The sequence below is a fragment of the Arvicanthis niloticus genome, chromosome 14, assembly GCF_011762505.2.
Source record: "Arvicanthis niloticus isolate mArvNil1 chromosome 14, mArvNil1.pat.X, whole genome shotgun sequence".
Classification (NCBI taxonomy): domain Eukaryota; kingdom Metazoa; phylum Chordata; class Mammalia; order Rodentia; family Muridae; genus Arvicanthis; species Arvicanthis niloticus.
The window spans coordinates 30,559,717-30,580,651 of record NC_047671.1 but is presented as its reverse complement, the minus strand read 5'-3'; the positions used below and the strand labels follow the sequence as shown (position 1 = coordinate 30,580,651).

Sequence of the window (20,935 nt, the reverse complement as noted above, 5' to 3'; positions counted from 1 at the left end):
GAATCAGTCTGTGGCTGTGCCTTCTCACCTACAACCAAAGGCTGGCTTCTCTTCCCTCATGCTTGGATAGAGCTTAGAGTTTATTCCAGAAGTTAAAAGTAGAGGGGAGTTTTGTTTTTTTTTTTTTTTTTTTTTTTTTTTTTTTTTTTTTTTTTAAAAAAAGCAATAAAATAAACTTCTCCAAAAACCTAGGAGAATTTTGGAATAGTAGCACCCTTTCTGCAGACCACTTAAGGTCTGATTCACTTTCTGGACTAATTGAGATATTTCTTCATTGTGCAAGTATTCTTCTCAACCTTTTCATTTCAAGTAGACTCATGATTAATCTTGTATTAAGTAGCACAAACCACTTGCGTATTATTAAAAAAAAAACAGTGTCAGAGGAAACTTATTTATTCCTTAAGATAACCAACTACATCTCTTCCCGTTGAGAGGGACATGAAATTATCTGGAGATGATATTAAACACATCAGACTGTAAAGATGAGTTCCCACTGACTGTAAAGAAGTCGAGGAACATGGGAAATAGAGGCTGTTGTTACCCAACAGCTAACGGGATTGTGGTTGCTTGTGGTGAGTCCTTGCTAGTGTGCGCTTCAATGCCCACACACTAGCTCCTACTTCCTAACAGTGCTTAGACTCCCATTGACCTTGTACAATTAAATACTAGATTTCTCACTTTCCCATTTTCATGTCTACATAGATGGGGATGCTGCTTTATAACTGATCAGCACGCAATCACAAAATACTGCCTTTTATAAAAGAAGAACAGAAAAAAATCTTAAGTAGAGTAATCAAGGACGCTCTTCCACAGCCAATTGGAATAATTTATATGGTACTGTCTTTAGAAACCATCTTTGAACTAGATAGTGGCTCAGTGGGTAAAAGGCCTGTGTACAAGCATGAGGACCTAAGTTCAGATCTTCAGAGTCCTAAAGGCTGATGTGGTAGCATTTTTGTACCCCGTGCAGATAGAAGGCAGAGATAGGAGTTCCAAAAGACTTGTCTCAAATAAGACAGAAGATGAGGGCAGATACCTGAAGCTAACCTACCCATACATACCACACCATGGCATGCATGTGTCTCTCTGTCTCTCTGTCTCTCTGTCTCTCTGTCTCTGTCTCTGTCTCTCTCTCTCTCTCTCTCTCTCTCTCTCTCTCTCTCTCTCTCTCTCTCTGTGTGTGTGTGTGTGTGTGGTATTCTAACTATACATGATCCTTGAAGCTATATTCATTTAGAAATTTCTTAAGATTTATAATAATGGCACAGACTTTGTTCATGAATAAATGAGAACAATAAATGTGCTCTTCTTGAAACCAGTTCACAGATGAAATGAAAAACTACTTTATGAAAGAAATTATCGGAGGTTAAATGACTCCCCCCTGCCTTGTAGCCATAGAGACCAATCAAATGTACCCTGCCTTTGCGAAGCTCAAACCCTTTAAGTCTACAACATGTGGTCCTAACACCAAATGCCATGGGCTACACCTTGATTTTCATATTAAGATAAAGAACTGTGATTATGGTCATTAGTTTTAACTATTCCAGATGCATCTTTTTATTCAAAGTCAGCACCAGATTGCTTCCCAGTGCCAGGCTTATGCCCCCCACACCAGGCTTAGATCCCTGTGCCAGGCTTGCACCCCACAAGCTCTCACCTTCACATTTCTGTGTGGTTTCACTCTGCTTGTGACCAGCAGGGCATCTGCATTCAAAAGAGCCCACTGTGTTGATACAGTTTCCCCCCTGGCACAATCCTGGAATCGCCTGGCATTCATCAACATCTGCAAAGGAGAAAACATTTTAAACAAAATCAAAATCGACCTCCAGACTCCATCCCTTGGTTTCTTTTATGTACAAAGGGAAATGTTCTCAAGACAACAGGTCGAGGAAAGCGGACCTTCCCTGCATGCTCGTTATCAGCTTAATTGTAATGTTTTCCTCTGGAGAAAGATGCCTGCTGGAGACCCATCTGTGTTGTGCGGTGGACAATCTGCTGTTTTTGCTTTGTTACAGGATGCTTCCTACTGTGTGCTTCCTACTGTGTGCTCTCCTGGTTTTGGCACTGAGTTTATCCTTATTTTGTCAGCATAAAGTGATGTCCCCAGTGTGCTTTCTTATGGAGCTCAGTGACTCTGAACCTTGAGGATTCAAAGTCATTTGATGTCTCTACCACAGACCTAGGGCAGACATCTTGGACAGGACACACATACACCTGCTATGAATAGAGAGCACGCTATGTTCCTCAGAATGCCTTCAGCAATCCCCACCCACCTCCGTAGCTCATGAACACTCCGTCTTCTCTCTTTCTTGCTACAACCTTTCCACTCTTTGCTTACTACTATCTAATCTCTTAATTTTCCTTGACATAGCAGTTGTAAAAACATAGTACTTTAGCTTGCACTGCTTCAGTTACTTGTTACTAAGTTTATTAAAGGTTTTATTTTCTTGTTTGAGAGTTATAAATTTATATCCTTTAAACAGTATCGTCCTTAGGTTAGCGACCTCTCACTTAGAGCCTCAGTTTTAGATGGCCATGGTCCTCTTCGTGCATACACTGTGTATTAATTTCACCCATTTAGGAACCAATGTTAAATCTTTAATGGTGTCATAGTGACATTAATGAAGTAACAATAAAGGTTATCAAACAAATAAAATGCGAGAGTTTCTAAGAAACGTCAAATGAATTTCTTCAGGTAAAAGGGAGATGGATCTTAAAACCTTAAAGCAAAATAAAAGGCATGGGAAATAGTGTGCTGAGGAATCTAAAATGTTTCTCTTAGTTTTGTAAGCTTAAAAGACAACTGTTGACTGCAAGCAAAAATAGTAAGACTAGTACTATATGTTGTAGGTTGTAATATATAAAGAAACACAAGGTAAAATAAATAAAAAGTAAACAATGTAAATTAAGAGAGAAGAATAAAAGAATAAGGATATAAAGTTACCACACTATAAAAATGGATTGTTCGTATTTGAAAACACACTATGGGTAGTTAAATATGGGTAGAAGAACACTATGAAATGAAGGTGACCACAGCTAACAATCCACAGTAAATAAAAGCCGATGCACACATAGTCAACCCAGTCGAAGCAAGAAAAGGGGGGTATGAAAAGGTAAGCAGAACAAACAGAAAATAGTGAAATACAGACGTCAGCATGATAATGTTCACAGTTACTTGAAATTTAAAGAGTGTAACAATCAAATTCAAAAGGCTGAGATTGTAATACTTTATTTTGAAACACCAAGTCCTAATTTTATGCTGTTGACAAGAAAGCCACTTTGACAACTTAAAAAGGAAGAAGCCAAATTTAAATTTAACAGTTTCTTGTCATAAGAAGTCTGCTGCGGCAAATGTAAGCACTTGCCAGGAGAAAGACCACCAAGAATTAAAAACTGATATTTTCTAATGACCAAGGATTCAGTTCACTTAGAAGAAACAAAAAATGCTAACAATGTATGTGTCCTATGAGACATTAAACACCCAGAGCAAGTGTAACTTCAGCATACAGAATTAGAAATGAAGGCAATAAACCCACAATTATAATGGAAACTTTCACATGTGTTTCTTCGTAATTAATACAATGAATAGACTGAAAATCCCACAGGACTTGGTTTTTTTCTTTCAAGCACCTCATCTAACTGTACCCATCACACACTTGTGAAATGCACACAGAACACCCACTCTAGGTGCAAGGTCATGTAGAAAGGCTATTACATGGTATTACATATATATTACATGGTATTACATATATTGCATTCAGAGCTCTGGCTATCACAAGACCAAAAACAAACAAACAAACAAACAAACAAAACCAGCCAAACAAACAAAAAAAACAACAGAGAGGTAATGAGGTAATTACTCTGAAATCTGGCCTTCTGGAAATATAAGTAAAATTGATCTATCTCATCGATGTTAATCACAGATATAAGGAAAACTTTGTAATGTAAGTACTGACAATAAACATATTACCAAATAGTCAACGAAGATGAAAAAAGATGTAAAGAGTGAATGCTAGAAATTCAACAATTAAGAAGAAATAGACAAGTCTGTTGAAAGTTACAAATGCCTGTGCTCACTCAAAAACAAACAGATATGAAGAGTAAAGTACAGGGCTGGAGAGATGGCTGAGCAGTGAAGAGCACTGGCTGCTCTTGCATGCAGGTGTACATGCAGATAGAGCACTGGAACATAAAGAAAGAAGGAAAGGAAGACAGACAGATAGAAAGAAAGAAAAAGAGGAAAGAATTAAAGTACATATGTTGAAGTGATTTTATTCACAGCTTGATATATTTACACAAGAACACCTCATGCCTCAGTGTGTGCACTACAGAAGCTTATTAAAGATTTTAAGAAAAAGATGACAAATTTCATTCCAATTCTTACAGCACAAAGATAGGCACTGTCCTGCTGACGTCACTAAGAAAACATCACCCTGACATCAAGCCAAGCCAAGACATTACCAAAAGAAATACATGAATAAAAAGAACAGAATTAGATAATCTCTCTTTGAAATAAACGCACAAACTTTCATGAGTCAAACTTAGTAATAAATAACAAAATAAATGTAACAGGACCAGAGTCAGTTTATTCCAGGAATTTAAAGGTTTTTCCTTTAAAAGTAGATTACAATATTATTTAGTATAGTTCATTGTATTAACAAATTAAAGAAGAAAAGGCAACATCATCTGTTAGATATAGAAAAGCAAGTAACAGAATTATTTCAAATTTATGATTCTAAAAGGCTCATTAAGTCAGGAATGTAATATAACATCTTAAGTGAGACTAAGAAGTAAGAACTTGTTTCAAAATACAAAATTAATTACAGTCTCACAGAATGATACATGGTATTTTTTAGACCCATGAGGCTGGCAGTTAAAAGGAAAGAGGGAATTATAAAGAAGCAAAATGGAAATAATCTATTTAGAAGCCCACACCAGCACCGTCTGCAAAAACAGGAGGGGATCCCAGACTTCCCAACCACATCTTCAGACTCTCAGACAAGCAACAGTGAACAATTCAGTGTCCACTACCAGACTGTGCCATGCGTTTTTGCTCATTCTGTCAATTCATGTGCAGCCCATTTAGTTCTACAAAGGTTGGAAAATTTCAAACTGTATGCAAAGATTATGTATAATTAAGGAAAATCATTTGAAACATGAGCCTAACTTAACCACTTCACTGCCTTCAAATAAGGTTATAAACAATATAACATAACTGTGTTAATTGCTGTTTATGAAAATGTACTCTCCAACTTCTCCAAGGACTCTTGTCCTAAAAAGAACAAATTCATTATAAAAACTACCATTTGGTGGCACATTTTAAGTTCATGTCCATACATGGAAAATGCAGTCAGTGGTATAGACATGAAAAATGGATCATTTATAGGCCAAGACAACAATTTATAGGACAAGAAAACAATTATGTTCAATCATGTTCCCCAAATAGGCTCAATTCATTTTTATTTTTTATGAGTGTTTTGCCTGCACCAATGAGTACAATGTTCATGCAGTGCCTATTTAGGCCAGCAGGAGGAGCTGTCTCCCCTAGAAATGGAGTTGCAGATAGGTGCTGGGAACTGAATCAGAGTCCTCAAAAGCAGACAGTATTGTTAGTTGCTGAGCCAGAAATCTATATCCAGCCCCAATGTTACTATTATTATCGTCATCATCAGTGTGTGTGTGTGTGTGTGTGTGTGTGTGTGTGTGTGTGTGTGTGCGCGCACACGTGCATGTGTCCAGGCATGTATGCCACAGTGGGGCTGTGGAAAACAGAAGACATCTTTTAGGGGTCAGTTCTCTTTTTCTAATGTTGGTTCTGAGAACCTAACTCAGGGAAGCACTTTTACCCAGTGAGGTTCTCCTGCCTTCCTACATTTGTTTTTAAATGAATTTTTAAAACTGTGTTTAGTTCTATGAGTTATTGGAGAGAAATGCAAATCAAAGTGGGGGAATCTCCTTATTTTAAAAAGCAAAGGGGGGGGGGGCCTTGATTGGTCAAGTGCTTGCTGGGGAGAGGGCTCAGTTGGCTCAGATGGACAGATGCCTTTTTCTTAAGTTCTTTTTGCACCCCCACCCCTTTTTTTCTTTTAAGTTTCTTTTCCTGCCATTGCCTGTTACTATGAATGTTACTGTGATGATCTGAGATTTGGGATTGTCTCAGGACATTGCTTTCCTCTTCAAGGGAACATCAGGAACCCTGGATCTAGTTCTTAGTAGGTTCAAATAGACACAAACTGAACAGCTTCCAGGATGATGATGCCCACACCAAATAAATAAATAAATACATAAATAAATAAATAATAAAATGTATAGGTTTTCAAATGGCTTCCCAGTGTTCATCACTGATCTTAACCATCGTTTCAGAATTTTATTTAGAATTGTGTGTGGTTCTTAGTGAGCAACCTCTTGGTACTTCTGCCAAGCTGGAACAGGGGATTAGCCTGCTATCTTTAACAGTGTTTTTCTGTGATTGAGTTTTAAGTAAGGTTTTGGATTGTATAGTGTTTGTGTTTATTTAAGATCAGCATTTATTAGGTGTTCATTGTTAATTATGTGATTATTTTGTCTCTGTAGACAGCCAAGATAAATGTGCTTTGGCTATAAACATATTTACTAATTTATAGTAATCAAGATACTAACCAAATCTCCTTTCAATCAAGAACTAGAGTTTAATAAACAAATAAACAAATTTCATCACCATATTTTCAAGTTTTGGAACAAGCAGAGACATATAAAAGTTTAATACTTTAATACCAATGACATAGATTATTAATTATAGCTTTAGTATTATTTATAGTATTATTTTAGTATTATTTGTAGTATCTATAGTATTATAAATAGTATTATTTATAGCTTAATATAACTAAAGATTTGAAATGGACACATTTATTTACAACCATAACACACAAAAAGTCAGGTATTAATTTTAAGTAAAGTATCATTTCTAATTAAAATATATGCATGTGTGTAGATAAGAAAACAAGTCATAAGAAATGGTATATATGTTTGAATAGCTGTTTACACAGGGCATGAAGTTCATGAATATTACTGAAAGGATTTAATTCAACTATTTTTTAAAAGTTATGTTTTGTTTTTTCTTTTCTTTTTTTTATTGGATATTATATTTACATTTCAGATTTTATCCCCTAATCCCCCTCCCCCCTACCACCCAGCAACCTCCTATCCCATCCCCCCTCCTCATGCTTCTATGAGGATGTGCCCCCACCTACCCCACCTCCCCACCCTCGAATTCCCCCCCACACACACACACTCGGTGTTCATCCTTCATGGGACCAAGAATCTCCTTATATTTTGTACTGGCTGGTTTTGTGTGTCAACTTAATACAAGCTGGAGTTATCACAGAGAAAGGAGCTTTCCTTGAGGAAATGCCTCCATGAGATCCAGCTGTAAGGCGTTTTCTCAATTAGTGATCAAGGGTGGGAGGGCCCATTGTGGGTGATGCCTGGTATTCCTGGGTTCTATAAGAAAGCAAGCTGAGGAAGCCAGGGGAAGCAAGCCAGTAAGAAACATCCCTCCATGGCCTCTGCATCAGCTTCTGCTTCCTGACCTGCTTGAGTTCCAGTCCTGACTTCCTTGATGAACAGCAATGTGGAAGTGTAAATTTTCCTCAATAACTTGCTTCTTGGTCATGATGTTTTGTGCAGGAATACAAACCCTGACTAAGAAATTTTAATTTTATATACATTTGGTGTTTTGCTTTCATGTGTGAGGAAGTCTGATCCCCTGGAACAGGAGTTACAGTTGCGAGCTGTGCTGTGGTGCTGGGGATTGAACCCAGGTCCTCTGGAAGAGCAGCTAGTGCTTTTTAACTAATGTGCCATCTCTCTAGCCCCTTATTCAACTATCTAAATTTTGATTTCACTTGTTTTATGATATCTTAAATTTAAGGGTTGACGTGAATTAATTTTGATTGCTGAGTGCAATATAGAAGGGAGACAGCACATCAGTAAGAGTAGCCGAAGGATGAAGTATGAAGGAGACCACACACCACTAAGTGTGGACAGAGGACAGGACAAGCTTACCCTGCCCTCAGCGTTAAAAAGTCAACAATCATTCGCTAAGCACCCACATGAGGAGTGCACACCTGACATGCTGATTATCCGGGTCCAGCATATCATCACAGATGCAGTTAAAGCTTAACACAATCTTTTTGTTTTCGCCACACATACATTTTCTGAAGTATCATCTTAACTTTCTGCTGTCTCTCATTTTCTATAATTACTGTTTGTTACAAAACCATGCTTCGTTTTTTCTTAAGCCATGGACAAATGAAAACTTCATTAGCTGCAGGGCAACAGATTTTCAGACCCAGCCTGCCTTGGTGGGTGTGATCAGTATTTTGGAGCCTATGTTAAGCAACTTTTAAAAATTATTCTTATTCACCTTATAGCCTGCTCACTGCCCACTTCCCGCTCGCTCCCTCCTACAATCCGCCCCCCATCCCCCTCCTCGTCCTCAGCAACTTCTATTGTCTTCTAAGAAGCTGACATTTGTTTTTAACTTTATAACAACTTCAAAAATCCTATAAAAACAGACTAGTACTACCATATGTATGTGTGTGTGTGTGTGTGTGTGTGTGTGTGTGTGAGAGAGAGAGAGAGAGAGAGAGAGAGAGAGAGAGAGAGAGAGAGAGAGAGAGAGCGGAAGGGGGAAGAGAATGAAAGAGAGGGTATGTCACTGTGCATTTTTTTTTTTTTTTTTAAATATCTCACCTTTCCCAAATTTGGCGTAAAGATTCAGGAAACAACATGGGAACTTAAGAAGAAAATAAAATCATAGAAAGCTATAGTCTATGAGCATTCTAAACTGAGGATTAACACATATCCGAGAATGTCCTGAGCATGCCGTGTTCTTGAAATGAAGCCGAACTTTTCATCTCGCTTTTCCAGACATTTCAATCATGCGGCAAATTTCATTTTGCTCCCATTGCTGAGCTAACATGTTAGAGTTTTGAGACAAAGGAAGTTCCGACATTTGTCCCTGCTCCAGAAGCAAAACCAAGCAAGTAAGTCTTGGGAAACATCACTAACCCTTGACTACCGAACCTGAGCAGAGATGGCACATTTCTTAACAGTTGTGCTTTGAAATACAAGGTTTCTGACAGAACACTGAAGAAAAATAAATGTGTACACACTGACGAAGAGACTCAACAGTTTGACTGAATGACTTTTTAAACTGAATGATTTGTTTCCTTGAAATGTTAAGTTTTGAAATATTTAATTCCTGCAGCCATTTCCTAGCTCACAGGGTGTTTGCTGCATTTTCCATGTGTGCATGCACACTAGGTAGACACTGTCTGAGAGGCTCAAAGCACACTAGTGGATACAAAAATTCCTGACCTCATAAAGATTATATTCAATGGGCAGGGAACCCAGCCAGTGAAGAAAAGAAGCATATTACCAGTTGGAAAGTGATGTAGAATAATAAAAAAATTATTATAAAATCTATGTAATGTGTTATTTTATTTTTAATTGTTATCTCTGTCTATGGTGTCCTATGTACAATAATTTTGGATGTCTCTAGAGAACAGTAAATACTATCTAGAATGTACCATCTACCTGAATGTACATCTACCTCAGACTGACAAGTATTCATAAGAAAAATAAGTGAGTTTATTATTCACAGTAAAGAATATAAATAATATTGATATTATTGACATGATATATTAATTACATCATGTTGTTCATATAAATATATCATATATAATTATATAAGTATATAAGTATAAATATATATAATTATTACAATATAATATTATAATAATAAAATCAGCGTTTAATGCAGCCCTCATCCTTGAGGTCTAATCTGTAATTTTTACTAAAAAAACACAGTAAGTCCACAACTGACATGGCCTTCATTCTTGCTAAATATTCATTTTCTGATCTGTGGAGTTGTACTGTCATTGCCTCCAGGTCCCTGTAGCTCTCTCTTGCAAATTACTATGATTAGTCTTTGATTAATTAACATCAGTTTAATCACAAGTTACCTTAAGTGGCCTGATAGAGTTGTTTTCAGGGTTTGGGCTATTAGCACCCGCATGGGATGTCTTGCTGATGAGGAACAATTTTAACCACAGTTCATTATGTTTTTCATACTTGTACAAAGAACATTAAGGTAATTTTTACTCAGTATTTTAATGGTTCTGTGCATTTTAAAAAGACTTATTTATTTCTTTGTTTGTATGTACATGTTTCTGTGTGGCTTCCAAATGGGTGCAGGGACCTTTGGATTGCCTGGCACTCAAGTTTCAGGCAGTATGAGCGTCTTAAGGTAAGTTCACGGATCTGAATTTAGTTCCTTTACAAGAGCAGCAAACACCCTTAACTGCTGAGCCTTGTCTACAGCCCTGATTTCTGTACATTTTGATAAAATGTCTTATCACATGAGGTCCCAGTGGAATTTTTCTATTCATGGCATGGTGTCAGTACTCAAAATGTTCTTGGTTTGGGGAGCATTTGAAATTTTGATTTTCCAGCTTATGGTACTATCCCTGTATCCTTTAATAACACTACAAAACTAGCAATAATCTTTTGATGCTTCTGTCATGGATGATTTAGCAAACTGTGCAGACTCCCCATGGTTTACTATTCAATGCGCTAAGGCTGCATGCACGCCCTCAGCTGTAATTTTGACATAGGAGACACTAGCCTGCTCACCACACCATGACAGCTACTCAGTGGGCTGTTGTCATGTTTACTTCTGACACTACTTGTGGAATTCAGTCTGAAAACAAGCTCTGACCTTGTGCATAATTTACTTCAAATTAGTTCTTCTAATTCCATGTCTCCGAAGCAATACCATTTCTAGCAATAATACAAAAGGCATCTCAACCCCTATTTAACAATTTACTAGAAAGAGTATTTACAAGCTCAAACGATGGATTTAATCCAGATGACATCACAAAAGTAGCCAATGAATGGCAAGGTCTCTGTGGGCTAAAACCTAGTAGAACTAACTGGTAAGAAAAGGGCCATTCTAGGTCACTTGCATTGGGCATTGTGACTGTAGGAGCCTCAGGTCTCAGATCTGCCTTTGGTATATGTACCAGAGCCACTTATAAGGCTGGGGAGTCACAGAAGATTATCTGAAGAGGAAGATATCATGAATGATGAGAAGAGAGAAGAAATGAGTGTCTCCAGGAGAATTACGTGTGTGCACACTTGTGCCATCTGGATGCAGACAGGAGCAGCTTGCCCTCTCGTTGCATTATATGTTTTAAGTGGTAGTTTTAAGAGTTTCTCTTCCTCTTCATTCTCCTCCTCCCCTTCCTCTTCCTCTTCTTCTTTCTCCTCCTCTTCCTCCTCCTTCTCCTCCTCTTCCTTCTTCTCCTCCTCCTTCTCCTCTTCTTTCTTCTCCTCTTGTTCCTTCTCCTCTTCTTCCTCCTTCTCCTCCTCCTTCTCTTCTTCTTCCTTCTCTTCCTCTTCTTCCTTCTCTTCCTCTTCTTCCTTCTCCTCCTCTTCCTCCTCCTCCTCCTCATTTTTTCTTCTCCATTAATATTAAGAGTTGAAATTTTTCATTGGACACTAAAATGTAAACTATAAGTATAAACCATCTCTCATCAGAACTCTGAGGAGGGTCCACTGCAGCAGTAGGTACTGTGTTCACAGTTCCTACACACAGTTCCAGGTTTTCTGATTTCAATCAAAGAGGTGGCAAACACAGTTGACTCACCTTGACATGCTCCGGTTCGGATGTTGGGGATGAAGCCCCGGCGGCAGGGCTGAGGCTGAGCTGGACACATCTCACAAGGATGTCCCCAGGCTCGCCCAATGGTGGCACAGCACAGTGTCTTCGTGCAGACGATGCCTGTCAGCTGCCTTTGGCACATCTGATTATTGACTTGAGTGAAACACGGGCCTGTCCTGTAATCTGGAATGAGAATGGAAGGGGGAAAGATGGCTTTTATGATCATGCACCAATCCTTGACCCCATATGCAGAAACCTGAAACCCTTCCTTCTAAGCAAAATGTCTAAGGACAGAAGAACAGTTGAGTTTCATTTAGAAAATTTATAAGTTTCCGATCATGAGACATGTATTAAGAGACCACAGTAGATTATGCATTGGGCATTGCAAATGGACAGCTCATGGCACACAGATGTGCTGGCTTGGCTTGGATCATTTTAAAGAATTGGAATTGGTAGCCAGCATTGTAAAGATGAAACATTTCATAAGAAATCTGCATTTCAAGCTTTCCTTGAAAAATTAGAAGTTCTAGCTATGCTAAACCCAACGTGCTACATGGAAATGATAAGATAAAGTTTTCCTGCCAAGGATCCCCCTACCTCAATCCAGACCCTCAGTACTCATTCAAATGCCCCAACAGGGCTCTGAAGGCATCAGCCTTAAGTACTACTCCTTCTTACCCCGGAAGTATTTTCTTTTCAGACCAAATGATCAAGAGTGTAGAAAGCTAAAGTGACCCGATGAAGATGTCATTTGTATATCAAAAATATATGTGAGCAATCTAAACAGTGCATAAATAGGTATAACACGTGGACATCTATCTCTGCATCAGCCTGCACTTGCATGGCTAGCTCACTTAGGAAGAAAGACATGCTAAGAAAGACATGCAATCATGCTAAGACAGACCTGCAACCGTGGATTCTTTACGGGCCGGTGAATGTTATATTCTTTTTGCTCACTATCAGATGACCATTGTCTTGCTATAGATGATGAGCTAAATCTGAGTAAATGTATGATAGGGGAGTGGTGTGCACACGCTACTATGACCTTCCTTTGAGGTCCTTATTCTCATGAGGACTTTCCAAGTCATTCCTACAAATCAAAGTGTAAGGTCCAATGCCAAGTTATCTTGGTGTCACTTTGTAGCCCATCCTGAAGACTCACTGCTCCCGACTCAGTATATTTAATGAAATGTTCAAGAACTCCACATGCATTTCAAAGCTCGAGGGCTGAATCAGTCTGCAGGCGACTCAAAGGCTGGCTCTGGTTATTTCTAGCCTACTTTCTTCATGTTGTAAATTTACTTGGATAAACATTCTAGGCAACCAGTAAACATCCTTGTAGACAGAACTGAATCACCAACAAGACAGTCTGTGAGTTTTACTGATGCCGATCTGCAAGATGTGAGAAACGAGGGGAAAGTCTGTTTTTTAGTGACAGACTTATGTAATGACTCCCATTGGCCCTGAAGATGGAAGAGGAACGAATACAAAAGAGTTCTCTTTCCAGAAAGACTGTATCTCATCGTTGACTAACTCTTGGGGAATACAACATGTCTTAGGCTTTCATTGCAAAGATTAGTGGTAAGGTTTTAATGAGAAAACTTCTACTGTGAAAATCAAACTCGGATGAAATGACATTCAGAATGACAAGTATAATATTATATAGCACATAAAGGCTGCAAATGATCAAACAAAACTTAAAACCACATACAAAAGTGTTTAATGAAAAATGAGGCTTCATTGTAAATTAGAAATAAATATTTTGAAAGTTCTGTGTCTTTTGAGAGCTAACATGAAGATAATTAAATTCAACATAATGAAACAAAATCTAGAGCAGGTATTTTGGCACACGCTGGATTAAGGTTTTTATATGCTTGCAGCTTAACATCCACAAAAATAGCTCATTTTAATCCTTCATAAGAACAGCAGATGTACTGGCTGCAAACTACATTCTTGAAGAAAATCCTTTCATGTATATGGGGAGATATACCAACCTTATGAACAAGCATTTGCCAGGTCATAACTTTTTAAAGTCTTCATAAAACCCATATTTTACCGTTTTAAATATTGGATTTGTGGTTTTCAATTATATCAAGTTCTGAACATGTAGGAAAACTCCATTTCTTACCAAATGGCAGTAAAATTACGACTTCTCAAGATGCAAGCATAAATATGTATCTTCAAATTCTTTAGGGTTTTTCAGATCCCCAGGGAAGAGGCCTTTGGGGCTCTTCCCTGGGGATCTGACCATCTAACCCATCCTCAAGCCAACCAACAGGTCAGGAGACCCAGCCCTCCCTGTAACCAGACCACCTTCTCAAAATGCAATCCTCGAAAGCTAAGTGTGTTAGCGGGCACAAGCAGCTGTGTGTCCTTTGCAAATGACCTCTCTGGTGGAATGGAAGAACACAGGTCACTTTAGGCTCCACTCCCAACAATGTGTTTCCTACCTCTTCCCGCTAGTGTGTATACTTTCCTCTGCCCAACCAGTGCAGAATCTTATTGGGATGAAACTTTTCTTTCTCACTTGGATAACTTTAAGCTTTAAATGTTCAATCTTAGCTCTGCAACTGTCACTAGGCAAAACAAGAACAATGTTACATACTGAAGAGGAATTTAAATTCTTGGTCAGGTTAAAGTATTCTGTTCCGAAATTCTACGTGTGTCTCGGCTATGAATGAGACTCCTACAGAGGCTTTAACTGATTGCTTGTTGACTGAGTATTCTCTTTATGAAAGTTTCACCATAATAGAATATTATTGTACACCCCAGTAACCACTGGGCATCAGGATGGGAGCAAAGTATAGGAGTGTTCCATAAACTTAGTATGTTAGAGCCAGTGGGTGAGAAACTGGTAACTTCCTCCTTAGGATGTGACCAATAAAAATTTGTTAAAGATTAGTCTGTGGCATGTGAATATTGTTATTTTTTTTGTTTTCTAATATCTAAATGAAATGCTACTGAATGAGAACTGTATGCCATTTCATTTAATATTTATTTCTCAAATTTATTGTCTTAGTTTTTCTTATTGTAGACAGGTGTGCAATTGCATGATGTGGGTGAGATGGGAGAGGCACGTGCGTCACAGCTCATGTGTAGAGGTGAGAAGAAATATTTGTGGAGTCAGCTCTCTCCCCCCCCACTTGATGTGTGTTCCAGAGATAAATCTCAGGCCAGCAGGCTTTCAGCTTGGAGTAGCGAGCATCTTTAACACTGTCTCCCTGGCTCTTTACTCATGCTTTTGCACATCAGGGAAATTAGCAAACTCATAAAACAATTGTCAAGACCCCTTGTATTTCTTTCCTCTCCAAGCTACTTAATTAAGGTATAGATTACATGTCATAAATCTATCTGTCTGAAATACACAATTAGATGATTTGTGGTATATTAATTGAAATGAGCAACTATTACCACAATTCAGTTCTGGAATATGATTGCTCCTTCCCCAACACTCCTTATGTGCCCAATCCTAGACAACTGCTCCCTGAGCACTATGTCACTCTGAATTTTCAGGACAATTCATATAAATAATGACATCCTAGGCTTGAACCTGCATATAGAAATGAGGAAAAACATTCTAGTATATGATGGAGGCGGGGTAGAAAATGCAAGCATGTATCATGAGAGAGGACATGCAGAGGAGATGAGGGATTAATTAAAACACATAGGTATGAGAGAGCCACAAACATACCTAGTATCTCATAATCAAAATTTAAAATATATATATTCATATATATATATATATATATATATATATGAGTTTAACAGCAGCTACCTTATATAGCCAGAAAAAGCTGTTCCCAGAAGTTATGGGTTATTAAAACCCCAATGATACAGATGGGGCACCTCTGAGTTGTAAGTCACGGAGTCCCCCCAGCCAGGTCTCTAAAACAATACAACCTCTACTCATTCTTTGTGCTTGCCTAGCAGAGGTAGATGAGAAGACCCTACTACTAAAGACACTATCCACCTTGGATGTGTGATACGCAGAGAACAACGAGGACTGAGCTGGAAACATCCTCCCTCCTCGCTAGCTTTCATAGTGCCAGAAGATGCTATGCAGGCTACTGAGAGAGAAGAGGGACCGATGGCCTTACTTAATCTGTGAATATTATGATCTAATAAGACCGACCCTAAGTACATAAGATATGTCCCAGGGGCACTATGCTTATGGGGATAACCGTTTGCCTTCTCTTTGGATTGGAGACCTGCTCCACAAGAGGAAACACAAACCTCGTACTAGAAACCTTGAACCAAAAAACCCCATGGCAAGGGGAACTCAAAGACCGTAAGGGGGAACTGAATACTGCTGTTTATCTAGATTGATACAGCATCAGGCTGCCATGTAAATATGTATGCCCGCGCCCACACAAGCCTTACTCACACGAACCTCTCTGGTTAGTGAACAGTGATGAACAGAGATTCATTGTTGCACAAGGTCCTGAGTATAAAGTGGTGGATGAACTGCATGTTTTTCTAAATTTTTATGCTTGTACATTAATATGTATAGCTTTGAGTCTATTAGCTTGTAGGACCTGAGTGCTAGGTGGGTTTTTTAATGTATATAACTGAGTCACTTAGGGAAGGCATCAGACATGTATATGTGACAAGCTTGCAATATGTCAAGCAGCCGATAGGGCAGAGTAGTGTCCCAGCAGCAGTAGAAGAGAAAACCAAAGACTACTCGAAGTTCTCTTAAAATGGCTACTAAAACCTGTTTGTTAATATCCCAACACTCAATATTTGTGTGTGTGTGTGTTTTCTTTCTTTTTTCTCTTTTTTCTCCTTTTTCCCCTTTTTTCATCTCTTTTTTAAAAATTGGGTATTATATTTACCTTTCAGATTTTATCCACTTTCTCCCACCACCCAGAAACCTCCTATCCCATCCCCCCTCCTCATGCTTCTATGAGGCAGTGCCCGCACCTACCCCCCCACTACCCCCTCCCCACCCTTACATCCCCCCGTCACTCTGTCCATCACTCAATATTTATCATTCAGTATATTAATGCTCCAGTTTGCAGCATTTGCAATGATCAAGTGGTAGAAACTACCCGGTGACAGACGAATGAACAGTACCATGTGGTCAGTCCGTACAACAGAGCATCACTTCCTCTCACAAAAGCAGGGAGATGCAGGCACGTGGACTAAAGTAAGTCAGTCAGTCACAAGAGGATGGAAGCAATATGACCTCACTCACATGAGACGACCAGAATAATTGAACTTATAACAATGGGAATTAAGTCAGTGGTTGTTGGGAGCCAGGAGATGTGGGTGGGGAGTTAGTGTCTAAGTGGTAAAGAGATTTCAGCTTAATGAAATCAAAATGGTTCTCCAAATGGATGAGGAGGGAGGCTGCATAAGATTGCAAGTGCCTCAACGTGAGTATAGTTCATGTTCCTGAACTTAAAAATGGTTAATGTATGTTTCCAATTGATCCCTGACATTGGGGGGTCACGACCCCTTGGTGCCTGGGGTGGACACTGAAGTTTTGCTTCTGGATAGATGAGTAGCAACTTTAGTGAGCACAGCTGCAGCACTTTTTATCTCTAACATAGACGTTATTTAATACATCAGTGGGATGTGGACTTCGCATAGAAGGACCACTTTTTTTTTTTTTTTTTTTTTTTGACACTGACATCAAAGGATGCATCAGAGATGGGGAGGCTGAAGGATCATTAGGTGCTGGCCAATAGAACAAACAAAATTCCTGTCACTGCTGTTACTTTCTGTAAGGATGAAGGCTATCAAAGATGTGCTCCTAAGGTCCATGGCCTAAGAACTTGAAATGTGTGCTCCTAAGTAAAATCAGTTAACTTACTTAAAGAACAACCCCCAGAGTGATGTAGATCAAAAGCTAAATAGGATTAAGCAGAAGATTAAAGTCACTTTTGAAATAAAAGTTTGAAGAGACAAAAAAGTATTTTGACCTGAGTTACTGAGGGAGGATAGAGAGATAAAGGAAGACTGTGAAAAGCACTCATTTACAACTCTAATGAACAACAGACATTCTTATGGTGTCTATGAAAAATATAAAGCAAAGTAGTCCTAAATGTCTTTCAGAGAAAAATGATATATGCTCACAAAATATTTTTGCATATTCAAGGAAGACTAAAACCAATAAAAATGTGTTGCTTGCTCAGCTCTTATGTGTCCCCTGACTCAAACACGATAAGGTCCTTAAGACTGGATTCTGGTGGAAATAAATAAAAATTTCCACACAATTTGCTGAGGGATACTTTGTACAATACTGCATTGTTGATGTAACTTAACTCCGCCTTATCAATGGTTCCTGAGTGACATGAACTACCACTGCCGCTAAGTCAGGCAAGCCTGAAATATCCCCCTCTCCCCCTGAACCTGATTAACTGCCTGCCACGTGATCCTCAGCGCAACACTGGCTAGACACATTAAGATTCCCTGAATAGACAAGACACATCCCATGTTTCCTTACTCTGGTTTTTATTATCGGGACCTTCAGGGAAACACCGGTAGAGGAAGAAGACTGTTGAGAGGCACAGTACGTGTGATCTGGTCCTGCTTGGACATGTGTTGATCTACACTGCAGAAGTAAACCCTGCCAGCTCTTGGACTTGGAACCTTAAGGATCAACACCAGGAAAGATTCAAGAGCAAACACCTCCCCTATGGCCACTCAGCCAGAGGTCTGATACCACATCAGAAACTGAACGGACCATAGCCTCCGCCTTGCAAATCTACACTGGCCATAGAAACTGACAGGCAGGCTAGCGTCAGTAGTGAAGACATGTAGCTCATGAAGACACAAGTAAAAATGAAAAGACGGAGGTCTTCCTTTGCTTCTGGAAAGTGAACCCTTTCCACACTCACTCAAAAGAAGAGGAAGAGAGACAGTCAGTCCCTGAAGGGAAAGGAGCTGTCATCAGAGTAAGGAAAAGCTCACCTCACAGGGCACACACATCCTAAGTGAAAAAAAGAGACCGAAGAATGGATAGTCTGAAAACCAAGGTGTGATCATGTGAACTGAAGAACAGGACTTAAAACGGAAAAAAACCAAATAGTAAAAAAAGCAATAAATAAGCATTTTCATGAATTGGGATAAATAAGACAGCCCATGATATCTCAGACAAAAACAACAAAAGTAAGATTTATCCAAGGGAAGAGCCATACAAAAATCTCTGCACCTTTGAATTCCAGGATTAAGCTTGGAAATAAAAAAAAAATAAAACTTTCTATTACTAGCAAGAGAGAAAGGCTACCTTGAAGGGTGTGATAGGCCAGTATTTTGTTCATTTGTTAGACAGAGAAGCTAAGGAGAGTGAAATCATATTTAGAGGGTAAAATTTATAAATTTTAAGATGGGAAACAAAGAGACAAGGAAGGGGTATGTCCTATAACACAGATTTGGAGGTTAATTCTTCCTATGATGTCAGTTCACATCAGAAGGAACAAGAAAGGGGCCCTGAGTTGAGAGAAATACACATTATTTAACTTGGATATTATACAAAAGGCATAAAAGAGGCACAGAAGTTTCAATGCAGTGGTGAAGGATATAAAACAGCCAATTTTAATACAATGTCCATAGAAGAAATGATTATTTGGAAAGGTCAGAGTTGGAGGAAATTGGCATATCTCAGGATGCCAAAAAGGCTAGCAACACTGATGAAAGAGAAAGCAAGTTGAATAAGTCAGGGGTTTGAATAAACACATGAATGGGTCTGATTAAAATAATAACATCCGACTCTATTCAGTATCTGTAAAAACCATTAAAACAAAATGACAAAAGGAAATGTTGCTAAAGCCCAGAAGTAACAATGACTAATATTGAAAGAAGTACAATGTAAAGACTAAAGTATTGACTGAAGGATGAGACAGGGAGCTCAGAGTGGAGTGTGGTGTGGTAACTCTGAGGCTGTGGTTCCATTCCTAGCACCGTGCATGTGCACACATCCACAAGCATACACACACATACACACACACACACACACACACACACACACACACACAGCATTGACTGGCATTAAGATTATTATAAAACTAAAAGTTAAAATTAAATTGAGATAAGATCTTATTTTATTTTTTATATTAAAAGGTACAATGAAATAAAAAAATAAGCAAAAACTTCTAGAAACAAAGAGTTTTTTAAAAATAAAATAAGCAATTAACAAAAAAGTGAAAATAAACTCTTGCCTTCATAGGTGATCTATAATTCTGTGTGACATATAAGTTTTGCTTTTTACGGAACAATAATTTATCATAATAAAATATATCACAATAAAATATATTTGTTTATTATTTCATTTATTTATTTTGGTAAACTGACTAATTGATTATGATACAATTTTTGATCATGACCACACAATTATTCGAATGATATCAATGGATTTCTGAGCTTTCTACTAAATGTTGTGTCTTTAACAGCAGGTCAAACTGAAAGCTGCCACAGCCTCTCGTAAAGAGTTTTAGGTAAAAGAGCTGCAGGTTGCCTACAAAAAGAGCATCCTGTGCTGCTTATGATGGGACGAGATTTTTTTTTTTGTCCCAACTAGAGAACTGGTGACATGGAATTGATCATCTTAGGGAAGCAGAGTGCACTAGCTCTAACAGAGCCTGCAAGCACAGGGGTTTTCCAGGCTGCACAGCTGGGCGGCTGAAAGAAGCAGCCAGCAGCCACATGTGGCTTCCTCAATTTCAGCTTAAAGCACAAGAGACACAAAACAAACACTCATTTCTTCAGTCACTCTTGCCACACGTCAAGTGCTCAGAGGCCGCACGGTGGTGAGTGGCTACCAAACTAGACGGTACAACTATTTATATCATCCCAGAAGGTTCTCTCTATACATGCTGCTGTGGTTATCTCCCGAGACCACAGAGAATAGGAAATGAAACAGCTCTTGGTACTGAGGCGATGGCTCTATAAAGGGTTATGTGTCGGAAGATATGTGGACTCAGCTAGAAACTTTGTCGTGAAAAGCGATGGATGGATGGATGGATGGATGGATGGATGGACGGACGGACGGACAGACAGACGTGTAACAGAACACAACATCATTCTGGACTTATATGCTGGTCAGTATAAAAAAGCTGTCTAAGTAGTTTAGTAGCTCTGTGGCAATTCTTTGATATTGCTCGGAGGGTGGAAGAAAATGGGAACATGTGGAGAAAGGGAACAGAGGACAAAGAACATATATGTGCCAAGCATAAAGTATGTGTAGAGCATGGGTACAACACTCTGCTTAATCTGTGTAACAGT

General features: G+C 38.7%; 1 protein-coding gene across 1 annotated transcript in view; it reads right to left on the bottom strand.

Annotated features, from left to right (window-relative positions):
• The window catches only part of Fbn2 (fibrillin 2), a 208,441-nt gene that overhangs the window by 140,900 nt on the left and 46,606 nt on the right, over positions 1-20,935 (bottom strand). The window contains exons 6-7 of the mRNA XM_034518514.2: positions 11,693-11,890; positions 1,658-1,783 (exon numbers count right to left, since the gene is read on the bottom strand). Coding sequence (XP_034374405.1) covers positions 1,658-1,783; positions 11,693-11,890 — 324 coding nt within the window. The remainder of the gene's footprint in view (positions 1-1,657; positions 1,784-11,692; positions 11,891-20,935) is intronic.